The following is a 20,172-nucleotide window of genomic DNA, read 5'->3' as shown; positions in this document are numbered from 1 at the left end:
TGTGCTTTTTGATTTAGGGTTGAAGGAACACACAGGGTGGCCGTGGGTCAGCAGGGACCCAAAGGCAGTGCCTTAGGAGAGGAAGAAATCACCCCTGAGCAGGTCACAACCAAAAGCCAGGAAGGTGGGCTCCCAGGTCTAGCCACTCTGCTTCCCCCAGGACCACCCCCGGAACCTTTCCCCACCCTCGTGTCTGCTCCACCTCCTCCAAATCCTGCCAAGGGGCCCTGCAGCCTGGCTCCTGTCGGCACTTCAGGGGCCTCTTGTCACCTGGTCAGCTCCTCCTTCAGGGCTGGCCGCTGCCCCCATCCAGCCAGGCCCCACCTCAGCAACCCTCCCATCAGGATCCCTGGTTCTCAGACAGACAGACAGCTACAACCACAGTGTTGTGGAAGGTAGGTGGGGAGGGCTGAGGGAGCCCTGGGCCAGGCCCCGGTGGGCCAGGCCAGATGGCCAGGGGTCCGGAGTGGCCCCGACAGAGCCTCGGAGGCGGAAAGCAGGCTGATTCCTGTGGGGGCCATCTCACCCAGGCGATTAGGATGTGTTGGCCGCTATTTAGGGTGCTGTAATATTCATGAAGCAAAGATTAGATATTTAAATTTATTCAGCAATAAATGCATCTCAGTGGGGGAGCATTCCTCATGCTAAACAAACAAGCAAGCAGGGGCTAATTAATTATTTACAGGAACAGGAGGAGGCCTGTGGCCTGGTCTACGAGGGGCAGCTGGGACATGGCCAGAGGGCAGAGTGCCCTGAGGTGGGGCTTCTTCATCCACACCCCCCACCGTCCAAGGGGGCTGATTCCCGTGTTCCCCTTCTCGGGGCTTCGATTCCTAGATAAGCCTGCCACAGTCTGGCTGGTCGCTTAGGGCGAGCCCCTTAGCCTCTGAGACCCACACGGGGTGGTGGGGAGGGCTGAGGCATTCTGGGTAGGGCCTGGGAAAGAGGAAATGCTGTTCTCCACCAGAAATGTGAGGAGACAGTAGCCAAAGGGATGAAGTGACCTGTCCATGACCCATGTCACTCTTCATAACCCACCCCCCAATTCTGTAGAAATGAGGGATCATAGCGGCTCAGGGCAAAAAGACACTGTCTACGGCCAGCAGTCCTGGGAAGCCTCACCCCGGGCCCTGGCTTTCCTGCTCCTCCCCATCCCCAAAGCAGGGAAGTGGTGGGTGGTGTGGTCGTGGGCAGGGGAGGGGCCGTGTCTCCACCCCCAGTCTTTCATGTTCCTGAGTTCACTGGGGTTGAGGGGATCCGGCTCCGTGGGACACCAGGTGGAGGCAGCTCTCAGAGGCACCTCCCTGCACAGCCTGCCCCAGCTCCTCCACCTCCTCTCCGTGCCTTGGTTTCCCCATCCACCACAGGCATTTAGGAAGAGACTTTGGATACCACCCCCTTTTACAGGTGGAGCGACTGAGACTCAGCCATCGACTCCCCCAGCGAAGGCCCCAGCCCCCTTCATGCTCTTGAGGACCTCCTTTGCTGGAGACCCACTGCCAGGCCTCGCTCCCCTCCTGGACAGAGCAGGGACAGAACTCAGGAGGCCCTGAGGGAGGGCGGAGACGGAGCAGAGGTCTGGGGCCCCGGGACCACCCCCCACTTGGAGGTCCTTGCCGTGCTGGCCCTGAAGCTGGGAGCCTCCACCCCCAGTCATCCCTTGGGGCCCCTCCAACACAGTCTTGGCTTTCCTATCAGAAGCTTGGCTCCTGAGCAGATGGGGAAACCAAGTCTGTGAGAAGGTACCAGTTGCCCCAACTCTGCAGAGGAAAGACCTTGCCCACTAAACCTGGTAAATGACCTTCACCCCAGGGGCCGGGACACCTCCCACCCTCTGCCTCTCACCTGCCCCTTTTTGCCTCCCAGGCTCCAGCTGGGGCTCTGGCCACTCCTTTTCAGCCACTCAGTCAACAAACCCGCTGGCCTCACTGGGTGCCAGGCTGGGCCCCACCCGCTAGGGCCGCAGAGCCCACCCTCCCCAGGCCTGGTCCTGGGGGAGCCGGGCAGGTGGACGCCCCAGGGAGAAGACGGATGGACGGCAGCGCCTTGATGTGATCTGAAATTCATTATGGGGTGAGATCAGCTCCTTAAATGGGGATTTGAAAACATTAGGGCTTCATTATGTACACATCGGCGGTGCCTCATTCATCATGCAAAAATCACTCCCGTTATTAAAAATCCCCGTGGCAGCTGCAGGCAGGGGCTTGGCGGCATCCTGCCTGCTGGGGGTGAGCCCTGGCCCACCAGGCGGCCATGCGAGCGACCAGTCTCCCATCACTCCCAGCCAGCTGGCAGTGGGAGGAGGAGCAGGTCAGCTCCAGGGGTCTCGTGCCTCAGTTTACTCATCTGCTCACTGGAGATGGTAAGGATGCATCCCCCAGGGCTGTGGGCCTGAGCGGAGGAGCGGGCCTGCAGCCACCAAGTGCACACAGTTGACAATCATTGTCCCTGTCCTATGGGTCACCTGCTCAGGCAGTGGTAGTAGGGCGGTCCTGGCAGCCAGCTGTGTTTGCTTGGGGAAGAGCGTGTCACTCCTGAGCTCAGACAACCTCCCAGGTTCCCAGGCATCCATGAGATGAAATCCTAGACCCCCAGCTCGGCACACAGAGGCCCTCTGAGTCTGTCCAGCCTTGGCCTCCTAAGCCCCCCTCCTCGCTCCAAACCTCATGAGCAGAGGTTGACATGTGGCGGGGACTGACAGACGGCACAGGAAGAGCCGACTGGCCAGAGGGCAGGACACATGGGAGGAGTGGGCGTGGGAATGGTGTAGAGGAGGTGCCATTGGAGCAGTCTGAGCAGGGCCCTGGGTGTTGGGCAGATGGGGGAGGAGGGTTCCAGGCAGCAGGGGATGAGCCAGTGCAAAGGCCCTGTGGTAGGAGTCAGATGGGGTGGGGTGGGGAGGCAATGTATTCCATCCAGGTGGAAAGGTGAGCCAGGGCGGCACGTGGCCTGAACGGTCTTCTGTCCCCTCTGCCCAGCCCGCCCTTCCCTTCTCTGTAGCCCCACTGGCCTGAGCCTGGCATGCAGTGGGCGCTCAGAGGAGGTGTTGGACTGGCTGGGTGAGCTCTCAGGGATCATCTGCTTCTCTCGAAATCCAGTCTTGCCCGGGGAAAGAGGGGGTGCAGTGCGCTCAGCCCCACCTGGCCCGGCCCCCAGAGGGTGAGGGAGCCAGGAGCTATGGAGGCCATCGGAGCGGCCAGCGCTGAGCAGTTTCCCCGCGGTCCCGGAAGCAATCTCGGATTAGCAGCTGGTTGATGGCAGATAGAGTGGAGCAGGGTTGGGAGTCTGACTGCCTAGCTGAGGCTTCGTGAGCAAAGCAGAGCTGGTGGGTGGGTGGGCAGGCGGGCTGGGGAGAGGCAGAGGGGGAAGAGGCAGGGGGGAGAGGGAGGGAGGGAGGGAGGGGCAGGAGGGAGAGGGGCGAGCAAGACTCAGAGAGGGAAGGAGAGGAAGTAAAAAGCAAACAGCAAGAGAAATGAGGGAGAGATGCACGTGGAGAGAAGACGTGCACGGAGAGACAACACGCATGTTAAGATGACATGCGTGGAGAGATGGAACGCATGGAGAGATGGCGTGATGGAGGGATGACACGCATGTTAAGACGACGCACGTGGAGAGACAACATGCATAGAGAGACTTGCACACGGGGAGATACGTGCATGGAGAAGTAAGAAGGAGAGATATAAATGAAGTGAGAGACTTGATCGGAGAGAGACACACAAGGGGAAATGAGAGACTAGCTGAGATGGAGACAGAGTGAGTGAGTGAGTGAGTGGGAGGGAGAGAGATTGAGAGTCAAGGGGGCCAGTGTGAGGAGAGGGTCCCAGGTTCCGCCCCTCGTGGGTGTCACTGCGGTGGGGTCTGGGACACACGTCCGGGCCATGAGCAAAGATAGCTTGGGGATGTGGGGCTCTGGGCCCGGGGGACCAACATCAACAACAAAAGCCAAACCCCCGGGCACCCCATACGACCTGGTAGAACTGCCTCTGTGGGTTTCCGAGTCTGATCCTTTGCAGGAGTAGAAAGCCTCTTCCTCTCTGGGAGTGACTAGCGGTTTCTAACTGCCGACCTCATAGCTAGGGGCTCAGCTTGTAATCACTACGCCACCAGGAAGAGGCATCTGGTGTCTGACTGAGAGAGAATGGCCTGCCAGCCCCACTTGATAACCGGACTCTGGAAGCCCTTATGGAAATACCAAATGCCTCTCCCATCAGCTTCCTCCCCTAAGACATGCTCAGAGGGTCTGCCCACACTGGGTGTGCTGTGTCCCCCAAACAAAGGACAATCTGAGCCCTGAGCAGTGCCAGGCTCGCCGCCGGCCCCCCACAAACAGCTAGGGTCAGCGAGACACCTGGGATCCATGGACATGCAGGTCACACACACGTGCGGAGAAGTCGAAGGGGCAGGCCTGACCTATGTGTCCATTCATCCCCTGGAGGATCGAGGAGGCGCTGGCCAGGCCGGAGTGGAGATGGCGGCCACGCTGGCGGAAGCAGGCCGTCCTGAATTAATCTGTCACTGGAGCCCGGCCGTGGCAGGCGCAGTCATGATTTAGATGAATAATTGAAACGCTCCGATACATTTATTATCCCTTTAGTGCAGAAGTGGCAGAGAAAGACGCGGGGTAATTGAAAAAGAGCGCACAAATCTGGGCAAGAAAGCCGCTCCTCCTCGCCGAATAAACATTTCAGTCCTAATAAACCGGAGGGAGAGTCGGGGCCCTGTCGATTCCTCCTGATTTAGGGCCCGCCTCCCTCCTTACTGAACAATGGCAGATGGGTTCACAAAACAGCATCATCTAGCCAGTCAAGGGTGGGAGGCAGAGAGTGGGAGGGCCCCAGGGATGGACACTGCCCGGCCCTTCACCTGGCAGATGTCTTGTTCCTTCTGGCCCTGGTGAACTCCTATTCAGCCTTCAAGACCCAAGTCAAATGTCCCCTCCTACCAAACAGATCTCTTTTGAGAACAACACTGAGACCTGTGGTTCTGGTGCCTGGACAGCCTCTACTCAGGCTGACCTTGGGGCAGGAATAGGGGAGAGGGGGCCCATCTTTAGGGCAAGGCAGCCTCCTAGGTCTAAGGCTCTTCTATGTCCCTTCAGTCCCCTTGGGCCTCTGGGTTGAAGTTAGGGCCTAGGACTCTGTTCTCGGGGAGGGCTGATTGTCGCGGGAGAGCCAGGCAGTCAAAGATGCATGCGTAATGTGTGTGAGCTGAGTGCCCTGGACTGCAGCTGCCTGTCAGGGCTGCGGAGTATGTGGAGTGGGGAGTGGGGAGGGATAGGTGGGTGAGTAGGTGGGTGGGTGGTTGTGGGAAGGTAAATAGGTCATGGGTGAATGGATGGATGGGTGAGTGGGTCGGTGGGCAGGTGATTGGGTAGATAGGTGGGTGGAGACTGATGAGTGGGTGGGTGAGTGAGTGGATAGATGGGTGGGTAGCTGTTTGGGCTGAAAGCGGAGTGAGTGGATAGGTGAGTGAATGGATGGATGGGTGAGTAGGTGAATGGACGGGCAGGTGGATGGATGGGTGGGTGGCTTTTTGGGCTGAAAGCAGAGTGAGTGGATAGGTGGGTGACTAGAGGCCTGAAGCTCTGCCAGGGGAGGGAGGGACCTCAGGAGCTCCATGGGGAGACTAGATTGACCCGGGCAGAGTCAGCAGGCACCTGGTGTCACCCACTTGGGAGGGTCGGTCCTTCAAAGGGGTCTAGGGTGGGATAGGCCGGGGGGTGACAGAGGGCAGGGTGCAGAGGGCATGGTGGCAATAGGGGGGTGGGGTGGCGTTGACCAAGCCCTTTCTCCATTCCAGCCCAGGCGTCACCAGCCCCCACTAGCCTCCTCGTGGTTCCCCGCCCCCTGCCACCTTTTTCCAAGCACATGAGCGGAGCGACAGCCCTGGCTGGCGAGCACGGAGGCAGCTCCATAAATCCTGGCCGCGTTAAGAGGCTGGACTGAGGGCCCACTTCCTCTCAGGTCCCGGCCCTCTCCATCCATCTCCTTATCAGTCAGGCCAGGGCGTGGGGGCTCCCACTGCCTCCCAGCTCCCACCACCAAGGGCATGGGCACCAAGGGGCCAGAGCAGGTGCCCCTTGACCTCCCAGAGTGAGGTTACAGAGCCATGGACGAAGCCACCGCTCTGTCTGAAACCTCTGTGGCCTCGAAGGAGGTGGGGGTGTGAGGCTCCCGTAGGTCACTGGCTCGTTCAACATCATTCACTGAGCACCTGCTCTATGTTCAAGGGGTTACTCATTGGGCTTCGATCTTCAAGGTCGGCGGTTCGAAACCACCAGCCGCTCCATGGGAGAGAGACAGCGCTTCTATTTACATGGTTACCGTCTCGGGAACTCACAGGGGCAGTTCTGCCCTGTCCTGTAGGGTCACCATGAGTCAGCACAGACTTGATTTGAGGCAGTGATCAGGGCTAGGGCCTGGGGACACCATCTGCCCTGGAGCCCTCAAGAGACAGACAAGCAACCGTCTGGGTAACTAACCATCAAATGATGGGTTAGAAGTAGGAGAGGCCTAGACAGTGGATGGATGGATGGATTGTGATAAGAGTTGTATGAGCCCCTCATAAAACGATTTTTTTTTAAAAAAAGTAGGAGAGGCTGGTGCGTGCCAGTCTCACTGGCGCTGGTGTGTGGGCAGGGAGAGTAAAACCCAAGTCTCACTAGACTGCACAGCGACCCTGCAGGACAGGGGAGGCCTCTCCCTAAGGGCTTGCAAGATTGTGACTCTTCATGAGAGTAGCAAGCCCCGCCTTTCTCCCAAGGAACAGCTGGCGGTTTCCAACTGCCGACCTTTCAGAGCTTAGCCCACGTGTAACCACTGTGCCACCAGGGCTCCTGCAGCTGAGGGAGAAGGTGACATAAAGACACAGCCTTTAAGAGGCGAGGGACGCAGCCACGTGGCTGCCTGGAGGAAGCGCATTGCAGGCTGAGGAAACAGCATGTGCAAAGGCCCTGAGGCAGGAGAGGAGCTGTGTGTGTGCGTGCGTGCGTGTGTGTGCTTGGGGGTGTACAGGAGAGTCCGGGGGTGCCTGGGGAGCTGGTGGGCCGCCATGAAGTCTTTGGTCTTGGCCCTGACAGAGGGGGGAGCCCCAGTAGAGGCTTGAGTAGAAGAAAGAGGGGTGACAACCGGCCTTTCTGCTGACCTATGTCTTCCAGCCCCAAGTTTTGGAAAGACCCAGAGAGAGGCTCTTCCAGCAGAAAGTCCTGCTGACCCTCTGATGTCTCTCACCACCCACCCCCTCCTCACAGGGCTCCTTCCCTCCTGGCAGGCCATCCCCCTGGCTACCATACCCTTCCCGTGCTCCTTGGCCGGCCTCTCCTGTCCCAGGCACTGCCTCCTTCCAGAAGTTTCCTCCCCAATGCCCACATCTGGGAGTGGCTTCCCACTGAGCTCTCCCAGTGCCTCCGTGTCGCCCCACGCATCATGATACACTCACGCTGTGTGTGAGGGCCCTGAAGTTCCTGTCCCGTCCCAGCTCTGAGACAGCCTCCCCCCATCACGGTACGTAATACCCTGTGTATGACCACCTGGGAGTATCTGTCCCCAGCCCAGCCCAGCCCAGCCCAGCGGTGACACTGTCCCTGGTCAAGAAATCACAGCGGCCCGTCAGTGAGGGCCCCGAAGAGTCTGTCCATCCCAGCTCTGGTGCTAACCCAACCCCTCCGCCCCCGCCGGCGAGGGCTCAGAATCTACAGTGCGGGTGCTTATACTGGTCAATGAATGAATGAATGAATGAATGAATGAATGAATGAATGAACTGAGGAAAGGGGAGACAGTGGGCAGAGCCTGGCAGAGGTCCAGTCCCCTGGGGCCTTGGCGTCCCTTCAAAGGATGGGCTTCAAGGAGAAGTTCCCCAGCAGCGCCCCCCCCCCCATCTGTGAGGCCCAGGGAGCTGTGACCTCCACAGGCAGCTGGAGGGAGGGGGGAGGGCAAACACTCCAGTCACAAACCACAAACAGCCCCCTCGCATCCTGGCTTGTCCCCGACAGCTCAGAACACCGGGTTTTTATTTATTTCTGACCTTCTCTGCCCCTTTTATTTTTTTCCCCCTTTTAAAACCTGGCCTGGGCCCCGCCACCGCTGCCGTAAACACGGCCCCCTGGGATTTATCCGACGGCGCATTAACCTCTGGCCTCCAGCTCACCAATCACCCTACTGCTCACAGACAGCGGGGGCTGAGCAGGCAGCGAGGGAGGGGGCAGGGGGCTGGTGCCACAGGGCAGGCTGGCCAGCGGAGGGGCATGGGGTATAGGGTACACCCCCTGCCCTCTGGCACCGGCTGGACTCTGCGGCCCACCTGAGCTCTGCCCCCTTGCCAGCCTGGCCAGGCCGGGACCCCTGCCTCACAGTGACCAGTTCTGGGCAAGGCCAGCCTCAAGGGCTGTTGGCAGGGCGGAGATGAAGCTTCTGCTCCTTCAGATGGGGAAACTGAGGCGCAGCCGAGTCCCACTCAGGCTCCCTGGAGCCCCGACCTCCAGTGACAGACCAGGAGACCAGAGGGTGAGTGACCTGTCTAGTCCCCTTGCAGAGAGGGGGACGGATAGGAAGTAGATGTGCAGGGGGAGGGGTCAGGTAGGGACAGACACAGAGGTAGGAGGACAGGTGTCCAGTGGGAGAAGCACGCACTGGCCGTGGCTGGCCCGCACCCCCCGGACAGCAGGAGACGTCCACTTACCACCACCACCTCCGAGCAGGGAGCTGTTGGCTGCAAGAGACAAGAGAGAGAGGCCGGTCAGTCAGGTGTGGGGCCAGTGCCGGGGGGGGGGGTACAGGGGAGGGGACTCTCCATGAGTGAGTTCCTAGTGGGCTTGTGGGCATGGGTGGGGCTGAGGTGGCGAGGCATCTCTTTGCCCCAGCACCTGCCAAGAGCCCCTTGTCCAGCCAGGGCAGAGCTGAGGCCAGGCTGGGGCCCTGGGATGTGACCCCCACGTTCCCGGTGCCAAACCACCAGCTTCTCTGCAGGGAGAAGACGAGGCCTACTATGCCCACAGACAGTTACGGTCTCAGTTCTAGCCTGCCCCACGGGGGCGCTGTGAGTCGGCCTCCACTCCAGGGCAGAGTTTGGCTTTCTGCTTTGGATGCAGGATGCACGTCTGTGGGGATGCAAATCTGCATGGACGGCCTGACCCCCAGTCCTGTCTGCGCAGGCCCCCTGTGCTAACTGGGGACTGGCAGTGAGGTGGTCCAGGGGCTGCCTGGGGTGGGGGTGGAGGCGGGGACCACTGGGTCTCAGCCCTGTGTCCCCTCACACAGCGCTGTCACCTCCCACCCTCGCGAGTCCTGTGGCCTGAAGCAGTGGGGGGGGGGGGGACTGGCGTTGAGTTGGGAGCCCCGGTGGGGCCACTTCCGGGCCGCCGGACCTGGTGTCACGCGGAAGCTGTGGACGCCGCTAAGTGGTGTTGGGGCCGCGCCGAGTGGCTGGTGTCCCAGAGCTGACAGCTCTTTGCTTGGGGAATAATTAATTCCACCGCCCGAAAACCCAGGCCTGCAAGTTGCCACGTTACTTGTGAGATTAACACAAGCGGCTAATTAAGATGGAGAGGCGAGGCAAGGGCTGGGCTCCCAAAGCAGTGCTGCTGGGGGGTTGCAGGCAGGCAGCGGGGGAGCGGGCTTGGGGTGGCGGCGATGGTGGCCGCAGCGAGTGAGCTTCCCAGGTGTGAAGCGCGGAGACCCCTGGCTCTGGATTTAGGAGGCCAAGCGAGGGTGGCCGAGGAGCCGGGCTCTGCCCTTGGCCAAAGGGGACCCTCAGCTGGGTACTTGCTCGCTGCTCCCTGAGGAGGAAGCTGAGGCTCAGGGTGAGTGGAACAGCAGTGTAGACAGACTGGGGTCAGACCCCAAAGCTGGTCCATGAAGCAGGCGGGCCTTAAGACAGACTGTCTGAGGGACTGTTGAGGGAGGCTGTCCCCTGGCCAGGGTTGGGGCCTTCCTCCAAACCTGGCCCACTTGGGTACAGTCTGACGCATGTGTGTGTGTCTGTGTGACAGCCTGCCCCGCCCCACCCCACCCCCATGCCCACGGGGCACCGCGGGCCTTTCAGGTTGGCCCGCAGCCAGCTCTGGCCCCTTCGGCCCGTGAGGCAGTCCTGGCGGTTGTCGGAAGCTGCCCTCCATGGCCCCCCACTTCCCTCCATCACCTCTCTCTCTTAATTAACACTGGCCACAAACGAACTGGCTCTGGCTCAAAGAGGGCACGGTGCCAAATGGGTTGGCAGTGTGCCGTGGAGGGGAGGGGAGGGGAGGGGGCACTGACCTGCCGAGCTGCAGGCCCCCATTGGAGGGAGGCGCCAGGCCTGGCCTGCCTGTCCGGCACCCGCGATCCCACCGTGGGTGGCCTGCCTGCTTGAGGGGCCTGGGGTGAGCTGGTCTGATGCCCACCCAGCCACCCAGCTACCGGAGGGAAGGGTATGGGGCCATAAGACCTTCTCTCCAGGGAGCAGGCGGGGCAGGCCAGGTTGTCATCTGTCACCGGTGGGAAAGGACAGGTGTGGCCCCGAAGAGAGGAGCCGCGTATACCCCTCTGCCCCCTCCCCACCTGAAAGCTGCACCGCAGTGCCTCCCCCCTCTCCTTATGTCCGGGGGGTCCCCTGGGTAGGGCTCCAGGGGGTGGTGGTCCTTCCCCAGCCCTGCTGCTCTAGCCGCCCTCCATGCTTGGCCGCGCAGTGCCCCCATAGGGAATGGACTGACGACTGGTCAGGAGACCAACCAATGGACACGAGTGAGCAGGGCAGCTCTGGGCTCCCAGTGCCCAGCACAGTGAGCTGTGAGCAGCCCCTGGCTGGCCCTTTCCCTCCCCTCCTGCCTGGGCCCTATGGTCCCCATTTTTCCCATGGCTCCCCTAATCACAGCCCACCCCCTCAGTCTGTGATATTAAAGCACAAGTGGATATCAGCCCATTTTTCAGATGAGGCAACTGAGGCTCTCGGAGCGACAGGGAGTGGGAGAAATGGAGTCTGTGCTAAGGACACAGCGGTTAGTTGGGCCGTGTTCTCAGTCCCTGTCCCCTCCCTCCTTGCTGAGGGTGTGGGTGGCTGGTGGCAGGCCCAGCACTGGACCCAACTCTAAGCCCCACCCATAGGATCCCAGCAAGCCCCAGTGAATCAGAGTCTTTGACCCCCTAGGAGGGTCTCAGCCAGCCACGCCAGGAAGCTGTGGTCAACCAGGGAGGAGGTTCTGGGAGATCAGGTGGCCTGGTCCTGCTCTGGAAGCTGGCTCCTCAGCCTTGTAGTGCCCTGCCTGCCTGCCCATGGCTGTGTTGTGTCACACTTTACTGGGCTGGATGACCTGGCCTGAAACCTTGGTGGAGAGTCACTGCCAGCTTGCTGTCCTCAGACGGCATTCACTGGCCAAGGGGCTGGGGTTCCCAGGCTCCCACAGCTCTGCCCAGGCCGGCCTCCCTGACACCTCACAGTTGCTTGTTCAGTGCACACTTGCTCAGGTCCAGGAATTCAGCCCCTCCTCTGCCCCAGCCCTGATGGCCCAGCCCTGGTGGGCAGGGTCTAGCCACTCCTCAGTCTGTGCCCCAGATCCTGGCAGAGCTGCCGTGTGGTCACTGCCCTGGGGCAGGGACGGGGGCACGCCCCACGTGCAGGGCAGCTGTCTTCACTGGTGGAAGAAGTCCTTGGACCAAGGTGGCACCACCCCAGTCACACTCTCAGCTGCCTTTTCGCTTCATGCCAGCCCATGCCCAGTGACTGGAGCTGCCCTCAAGGGGGTGAGGGGAGGAAGCCGGGGGGCACACAGACCTGATTCCTCTTCCAGTTGCCCCAAGCAGTCCCGCCCTCCTGCCCTGTCCAGGCATCACGCTGGGAAAAGACCAGCTTCCACTTCCGACCTAGCCACTGTGCATAGGAGACGTGGTCCTGCAGCCCCCACTGAAGTACTCGGGGCCCATGGGGGAATTTGCCATTCCTTTTAAAACTGGGGAGGGGGGCCCGCGGGGAGATGAATGGACTTTCAAATGGAACAGTACAGTATTAGTATATTTGTCTTTATGCCAACCAAGTCAGAAAATGCCGTCTTTAATTAATTAATTCGTTTATTCAGAAAAGGTAGCCCTGGAAGTGCCTGGGCCCCGGCTGGGGGGTGGGGGGTGGCCGTGCGCTGCCCCTGCAAAGCTGCTGATGAGGCAATAGCGCAGGAAGTGCTGCGATGAACCCAATTTACAGACGAGCACTGTGGCCCGGAGAGGAGCTTCTCCCAGGTCCATCTGAGCGGGGTCTAGTCGACCCCCAGCTTCTAAAGGTCCCCTTGAGGAGCCCTGGTGGTACGGCAGGTTGGGCGTTCAAACCTACCAGCTGCTGTCCCAGAAAGAACAGGGCGGCAGTCCACTTCTGTAAATGCACATCCCAATCCAAGCTCCCAACCATCCGGGACTGCCCTGTGGGACCCCATGACTACACCCTGACAAGAGCAGAAAGGCTCAGCATCCTCCCGAGCAGAGGCTGGTGGTTTGAACTGCTGACCTTGGGACTAGTGGGCCAGTCCGTCACCCATTATGCCAGCGGTTCTCAACCTGGGGTCGCGACCTCTTTGGGGGGGGTCAAAAAACCTTTTCACAGGGGTCACCTGATTCATGATAGTAGCAAAATGACATTGATGAAGGGGCAGGTTTCTTCTGTCCTGCAGTGTCACTAGGGGTCAGAGCCACTTGCCGGGATTTAGGAACAGCAGCAAAGCCCCCTATTCTATGGCTAAAGAACCATGCCCCCTCCCCTGCACACCCCAACTTGCCGGGCCCTACTGCCTGCTCCCCTCATCTCTCTGCCCTCTTCTCCAGCTCTGCCTCAGTCAAACCCCACCTCAAGCCTGCCCACCCCCTCATCCCAGGGGTCTCCTACAGGCTGGCTGCCCCCCTTACCAGGCCCCATGGCAGCCCAGCCAGCATTTCTTGTGGGGGCAGACCCTCGCTTCTCAGCTGTGCTGTGTGAGGGTAGAAGGCTGAGTCTCCCCATCCCTAGCAGGCAGCACCCCTGGGGTGTGACAGAATGAGTGCTGGGTTGGGTTAAGCCCACAGAGACCCCCCCACCCCCAGGGGTACAGGTTAGAGCTTGGCTCTGACCCCCGGGTTCTCGACCGGCTTTGCAGAGAAGCCTGCTTCCAGCTGGGGGTGGGGGGACCCGGGGTTGGCGCAGAATGGGGTGGAGGTATGAGGGCAGTCAAGGTGGTCCACGGGCAGTGAGCCCAGCCCTCCTCTGCGGCAGCGTGGCCTTGTAGAAGCCACTGGAAGGCTCTTCCCTGACAGGGTAACTCCTCCCAAGAGGCTGGGCTGGGGGAGGCCAGCCACTGACCCAGGAAAGTGCTGAGCAGGTTCCCAGCCGGGGGAGTCTGGTCGTGCTGGCACAGTGGTAACCTTGAGGCAGGCGTGACCCCCAGTGTCCCCTGCCCACTGCTCACTCGGCAGCCACCTGCCAGGCCCTCAAATCCTTCAGCCCTTCCCACCACCGCCTCCCCCCAGCTCAGACCTCAGCTCTCTATCATTGGCACATAGGCATCAAGTCACACTGGGTGCCATCAGTCACACTACATGCCAGCAAGTCACACCAGGTGTCAACAAGTCACACCAGATGCCGACAAGTCACACCAGGTGCTATCAAGTCACGCTAAGTGCTGTCCAGTCACACCGGGTGTCATGAAGTCATACTGGGTTGGCTGTCATCAAGTCATACTGGGTGCCATCAGTCACACTACATGCCATCAAGTCACACTAGGTGCTATCAAGTCATGCTGTGCGATCCAGACACAGCAGGTGCCATCAAGTCATACCAAGTGGCAGGTGCGGGTGTGCACTGGCGGCCTCTCTAGGCTGAGGCAGTCAGGAAACCACAGGCCAAAAATACACTTGAGCAGGCATTACTGGGAGCCCCCCAGGAGGTTCTACCAGAGAGAAAGTGAGGCGAGTTGGGGGGGCATATTGGCTGGAAGGAGGGGTACCATGAGGTGCTCATCCTAGGCAGAGGGGGCAGGGACGTGTGCAGAAACCCTGAGGTAGGGGCAGGACTGGTGGGTCTGAGGTTGAGACACAGGAGAGGCCGAAGTGGCTGAGGTGTGTGTGTGTGTGTGTGTGTGTGTGTGTGTGTGTGTGTGAGAGTGATGAGCAGTGGGCGCCACGGAAGGTGAACGCGACTGAGTTTCGGGAGAACAGCCTGGATTCCGATGAGGTGGCTGGAGGGGGGCCAGGTGGTCCTTCTCAGAGTTCCTGATGCTTTGGGGTTTCTTGGGCCCCCTGAATGTCTGGTCTGAAGCCCTAGGGTGACTGCTACCTAGTGCTGGCACAGTGCCTGGGGCGGAGGGGCTCGGTGACTTGCTGGCCGCCTGGCTGCCCACAGTCCCAGCCCACAGGGCGCCAGTGAGGGGGGATTGTCCTTGGGAAATCGCTCTCCTGCGGGCCCCTCCCCCACGCTCCCCCCACCGTCTGTGTGACTCAGGGGCTTCGCTGAAAACATGCTCAAGATTAGAACGCCCCACAGATGGAGTAAAATGTGAAACATGCTGAATGCTGGAAGATAAAACAAGCGACTTCAAAGGCATCTCAAGCTGGGGAAGTGCTGGTGTGTTTGACAAGCTCTGTCCCCCGCCCTGGGCCAAGGCCACTGTCCTCCGAGGAGGGAGGAGGGAGGGGGTAAGGGAGGGAGGAGGCTTCCTGGACACGTTGCCCTCCTGGCTGCGCAGGGGAGGGGGCTCCAGCTTATTGGCACTGGCTATGGACCATTTTAGCATCTACACACACACACCCTCGGCCCCCATTTACAGATGGGGAAACTGAGGCTCAGAGAAGTACCTGGCCTGAGGGTGCACACAGCGTGGGAACCCCACGAGTCTCACGCCAGAGCCCGGGCTACGGAAGCCTCTGGCTGGGCCAGCATCAGCTTGTATGCTTCCAGGATTGAGTCCCTCACTTCCCCTTCCCTGAGCAAGCCCTCCCTGGAGCGGTACACCCCCAGCTGGGCCCTCTGTTTCTTCCTTCCCACTGGCTCCACGTCTGGTCCCCTCTTCTTTCAGTGCCCCGTGAATCGGGGAAAGGGGACCGTGCAGGGGCCTTGAGCCTTGAGCCTGGGCTTGCCCCTTAGGGCCCATTCACCCAGGGCCATCCCTACCAGGCCCTCCTCCCTTGGTTCTGCCCCTCAGCATCCGACCCCCACCCCTCGCCTTCTCCCTACAAAAGCGGCCCAGTCAGCCATCTAAAGCTCAAAGTAGGTTACTTGGCTGTGAGCGTTTCCTCCACTCCTGCCTCCGTTCCGGGGCTCTGTCCCTGCCTGGCCGGCTCCTCTCTGGAGCCTGGAACCAGCCGGGCATAGCCAGCCTCCAGGCCAGGCACCCCCCCCTTCCAAGCTGGGCCCCCAACACAGGAAGCAGAAGATCCCTGCCAAATGGGCACCTCCCGGTGGGGGGGGGGGGCGGCGTTCATTATGCAAGAAGTTCAGGGTCATTGCCCCAGATGGGGGAACCCAGAGAAGAGAGAGAGGCAGCAGGCGTGGAGTGCCAGGGTGAGTCACCGTGAGCTCACCACACAGACTCAGGGCCCCTGCACGGCTCCAGCAGGCCGGGGAGACTTTAAACCCAAAACAAAACCCAAACCAAAAAAATCCAAAGGAAGAAGAGTTAATAATGCATTTATGGATAAAGTTCTCCCAGCCAGGCGCCAGGCCAAGTGTTCCCGTGGGTGGGCTCCTTGATCACACCCCACCCCCTCGAGAGGGGGGGAAGAAGGGCACCCCACCCCCCAGCGGCGGTAGGCAGGAAGGAGAGCGGGAGGGAGGGAATGGCCAAGGTAGGGGGCGGGCCTTGGCAGTGAGCAAGCCCGATTGGATTTTGCCTCTGGGTCCCCCCCACCCCAACTCCCTCTGCTCCCCTCCCCCAGGAGTCACTCCAGTCTTGTCCCCTCATTAGCATAACCATAAGCATCCCTGAAACCCAATTACCAGGAGATGGCTTGGGCCCCAGCCAGTCGGGTAGCCTCCATCCACGCAGGAGTGAGGGGTGGGGGCCCAGGGGAGCCCTGAGTGGGGTGAGGGGCGGCGGCAGTGCTGCATTGGGTGAGGGGGAAATGTGTAGAGGCTGCAGGTGGGGGGGCACTTGTCAAAGGACCCTCTGACCCTCTGTGGGGTCAGAAGAGGCAGTACCACCCCCCCCAAGATGCAGAAGGGGTCACAGGCTCTTGCCCCAGCTCCCTGGGTGGCCCTGGGCAGCCCCTTGCCCTCTCTGAGCTTCAGGCTTCTTTCTCAAAGTCGAAAACCAGGGGAGACAAACCACGGGTGGGTTAATAGGAAGACACTGGCCGGGGAACAGGCAGGCTGCTGGGCGGGGGGTGGGGTGGGGTGGGGGAGCGGACAAGGCCCTGAGCTAAACCCCCTCCCCACGGCGGTGCCAGGCTGTCACCCCTACCCCACAGGGGGCTGCCCCACATGGCTTTCCCCAGTCATTGGGGATTTAAACGTTTCATACATATACACATACCAAAATGAAAGCCGCTGCAACTGAGTTGATTCCGACCCTGTCTCGAGTTTCTGAGGCTGTAAATCTTTACGTAAGGCAGACAGCTTCATCTGCTTCCCTGGGAGCAGCTGGTGGGTTTGAACCACCAACCATGTGGTTAGCAGCCTGCCGTTTACCCAGGAGTACCACCTGGGTGCTCTCTCTCCTGTCTCTCTCTCTCTCTATTTATATATATATATACATATATATAATTTACAGTATATATAGTTTGAAATGCATAGTTTATATATGTAGGTTATAGTATGTCGTTTATATACTGTATAAACTGGCTTATATATAGTGTGTGTATACTATATGTACTTATCGTATGTAGAGTATATGCGACACCATACGCACACGTAGATGTATTTTTGCATGTCTGTGTGCATGTACAGTTTCATTTGCTGTCAACTGCAGCAGGGCAGGGTGACTGCCCTGAGCCCTTGTGGTCAGGTGCTCGTGAGTGGACTGCAGCTCGTTGAAACCCCGTGCACAGCAGAGCGAGACCCTGCCCAGCCTGTACCCTCCTCACCGTCCTGACCACTCCACCAGGTGGAGCGTTTTCCTCTGTCTCGCTGCCCCTCCCCTCTGCCAGGCACCATGCCCTGCTCTCTCCTGAGAACACATCACCCCCCTCACGTCCAAGGAGCATCCTGTCAGCGAGGTGCTGGTCTGCCCTGCCATCGCCTTGCCCCGTGTCACCAGTGCCGGTGTAGCCAGCGTGGCTGCTGTTGGGGCCCGTGGTGCCCCGTGGCGTCGGGGAGGAAGCACTAGCTGGCCCGGTCTGCCCCCTACCCACCCCCTGTTCAGTTGACCTGACCGTGGACTGGACCGTGAGGACCCCAGGGCCTTCCCTGGCTGGCTTTCAGAAGCAGCCCCTGTCCTCTCTGCGCTCCCACGGGAAGCTCAGTCTGTCTCCTCTACAGACTCTTCTAAAACCTGGGGAGCAGGCCGCACTGGTGGGAGTGGCGGGAAGAGGGACAGCGCACCACCATGGCCAGGCCTGAGGGGCACACAGTCAGCCATGTGGATGTCCTCTGAGATGGCACTGGCATCCCCTCCCCCTTGAAGTTGCCCCTGCCCTGGACTGGCAGGAAACGCCCCTGGCTTTCCTGCAGACCGTCCCTGAGCATGCTGATTTGCTGTCCTCCAATCTGCCCTTTCCCCTGCTGCGTAGTATTCCAGGTGGGTGACACCCCATCCCCAAACTCCTCTATGGCTCCCTCACCCCCCCAAGACCACGTGTGGCCCCTCTTGTCTCCCCGGAAGAGCTGCAGGGGCCGCACACTGTGCTGGCCTTTCTGTGGGCCCATGCCCAGGAGGCCCTGCTGGCCCAGTGGCTCAGCGCTCACCTCCAACTGGAAGGGTGGTGGTGTGAACCCCCAGCAGCTGCTCGGGAGGAAGATGTGGCCAACAGCTTCCATTAAGATGTACAGCGAGGCAGTTCTGTCTGTCCTGCAGGGTTGCTAAGAGCCAGACTTCGGACAGCAAGTGTTTTTTTTCCTTTTTAATTCTGATTTTCAATATGCCCGGGAGTGAAGCCGGGCCTGCAGCCGGCGCACCTCTTTCCCGTTGCTGCAGATTGCTTTCCAAAGTGGCTGCTCAGATGACTGCTTTAAAATATAAATTAGATCATGTCACTGCTCCTCCCAGAGCTCACAGATAGCCCCCGTGCCACCGAGCATCAAATCCCCATTTCCCTTCATGCCGCTCCCACGCTCTGCCCCTCTCCCCGCACTTCCATGTCCAGGCCCCCTTTCTCCTCTTCACGCATGTCTGGCTCAGGTCCCTTCATGTCTCAGGGCCTTTGCACACTCTGGCTCCTTGACCTGGTCCCCAGCTCCCTCCATCTCTCTCCAGACCTCCTCCTCCTCCTCATTCTTCAGGCCTCAGGGGCAAAGTTGCCTCCTCCAGGAGGTCTCCATGATCACCCCAGGGGAAGGGACCCCATTCCCAGCTGGACCTGGCTGGTGGTACATGCACACATAGAGGCATACAAACAGACAGACACACACACATACAAACACAGACAGACAGACACACATACAAACACAGATGACACCCACAGACACACATGTACATACAGATACACAGACATATATAGAGCGACACACATACAGACACACACATACAGACACACAGACATACACAGCGACACACATACAGACACACACATACAGACACGCAGACATACACACATGCAGCTGCTCCTAGACTATCCATCCATTCCAGAGACACAGACTGGGCTTCATCTGACCACAGGGTTGGGGTGTGTGTCAGGAGAGGGCAAGCTGTGGGGGGAATGGGGGTGTTCTGCAGAGGGGGAGGAGCACCTGATCCTTCTTCCAGGACCATGGGAACCCCTGGCAGGTGCTGGAGCTAGGAGCAATTGGGGGGGGGTGTTTGACATCTGGAGAGAGCCTCCTCAGAGCCCCAGGGGGTGGGGTGGGGGTGGTACATGGGGGTGGAGGGTGAGTTGGGGGACACCAGATAGGACAGACACTGCTGAGCCCACAAGGACCCATCAGAGGAGCTGGGGACAGGGTCGGATCAGAGGGGACACTGGGGCCAGTGGGTGGGCACTTGGAGAGGAGAGGTGGCTCTGGCCCTTACAGCCCCCCGCTACTGTGTCCCCCTCTGCAGGAAGCTGGGAGGATGCTCACCTGTGCCCTGGCCCTTCGAGGGAGTCTCTGAGGCCACCTATTCTCAGCCAGGCACCCTTGACCTAGGCCAAGCCCCTCCTAGTGGAGTGGTTCATGGGAGGCCCTGGGGGGAAGGGGCCCAGGGAAGCCACAGAGCTGAGACCTGACCTGCCGTCACTTTCCCAGTACCAGATGGTGTCAAGGACAGACGGGAGGCTGGCTACCCAGGGAACTTAAGTCGGACACCAGGAATGGCTTCCTCACACGGGCCCAGAGTGATCCTGGAGGGCAGAGGGCTCAGGCCCAGTAGTGAATACCACCAGCCTCTGAAACGCTGCAGGGCGACCATGCGCTCTGGTTCTGTGCAGGGTCCTCGGACCCTCAGGACATGAGGCCTGGAGGTGGCAAGCTGCAGGCCGCTCAGCCCAGGAAGTGGTGCCCATACACGGTGCCTGGCCACACAATCAGGGCCCCCACAGGAAGATGCATGGGGGCAGGCGAGGGGGAGGGCCTGTCTCTGTCTCCTGCCTATTTCAGACCCCAGAGCTGAGGGCACCCCTCTGCTCTAGTGGCCGCCTGGCCTGGGCGAGCACCTTTCCTCCTCTCAGGCTTTGTCCCCATGGGGCAGGACTCCAGCGCATCCTCTCCATCCTCCAAGGAGGAGGGGGATGGCGGGAGGAGGAGGGAAGAAGAGGCAGAAGGAGGGCAGAGGAGGGAGGGGGAGGCCCCTGGGCTGCCATTGGTATGCGAGGCCGTGCCTCAGCCCCTCCAAGGCCCAGCCTTTCTGCTCGGCTCTTTAAGAATCCCTCCTTGGAGGAAGCCAAGGCAGCTAAGGCAGCAGCAGCAGCAGCAGCAACAGCAGCAGCTTGACGGTTGCTGAGCAACCTCATCATCACCCCTCCCCTTGATGGAGCGCCGCCCTCTCCCCTCCCCCTCCGCCACAGCACCTTCCCCTGCTCACAGGAAACATCCTTCTGAACTCAACCTGCCAGGCTTGGCTGCCCAGAGCACCTGGACCCGGCCTAAGGGCATTGAGCAAGCCCCTGCTCCCACCCCTGC

General features: G+C 60.2%; 1 protein-coding gene across 2 annotated transcripts in view; it reads right to left on the bottom strand.

The window, feature by feature from the left end:
• MACROD1 (mono-ADP ribosylhydrolase 1) overlaps positions 1-20,172 on the bottom strand; it is a 158,781-nt gene that overhangs the window by 3,974 nt on the left and 134,635 nt on the right. For both annotated transcript variants that reach the window (XM_075548021.1, XM_075548020.1), the window contains exon 4: positions 8,677-8,706. In XM_075548021.1, the coding sequence (XP_075404136.1) occupies positions 8,677-8,706 (30 nt within the window). The remainder of the gene's footprint in view (positions 1-8,676; positions 8,707-20,172) is intronic.

This window comes from Tenrec ecaudatus, chromosome 4 (assembly GCF_050624435.1).
Source record: "Tenrec ecaudatus isolate mTenEca1 chromosome 4, mTenEca1.hap1, whole genome shotgun sequence".
Lineage (NCBI taxonomy): Eukaryota > Metazoa > Chordata > Mammalia > Afrosoricida > Tenrecidae > Tenrec > Tenrec ecaudatus.
Note: the sequence above shows the minus strand (reverse complement) of the source record. Positions and strands in the feature narration are given on the sequence as shown.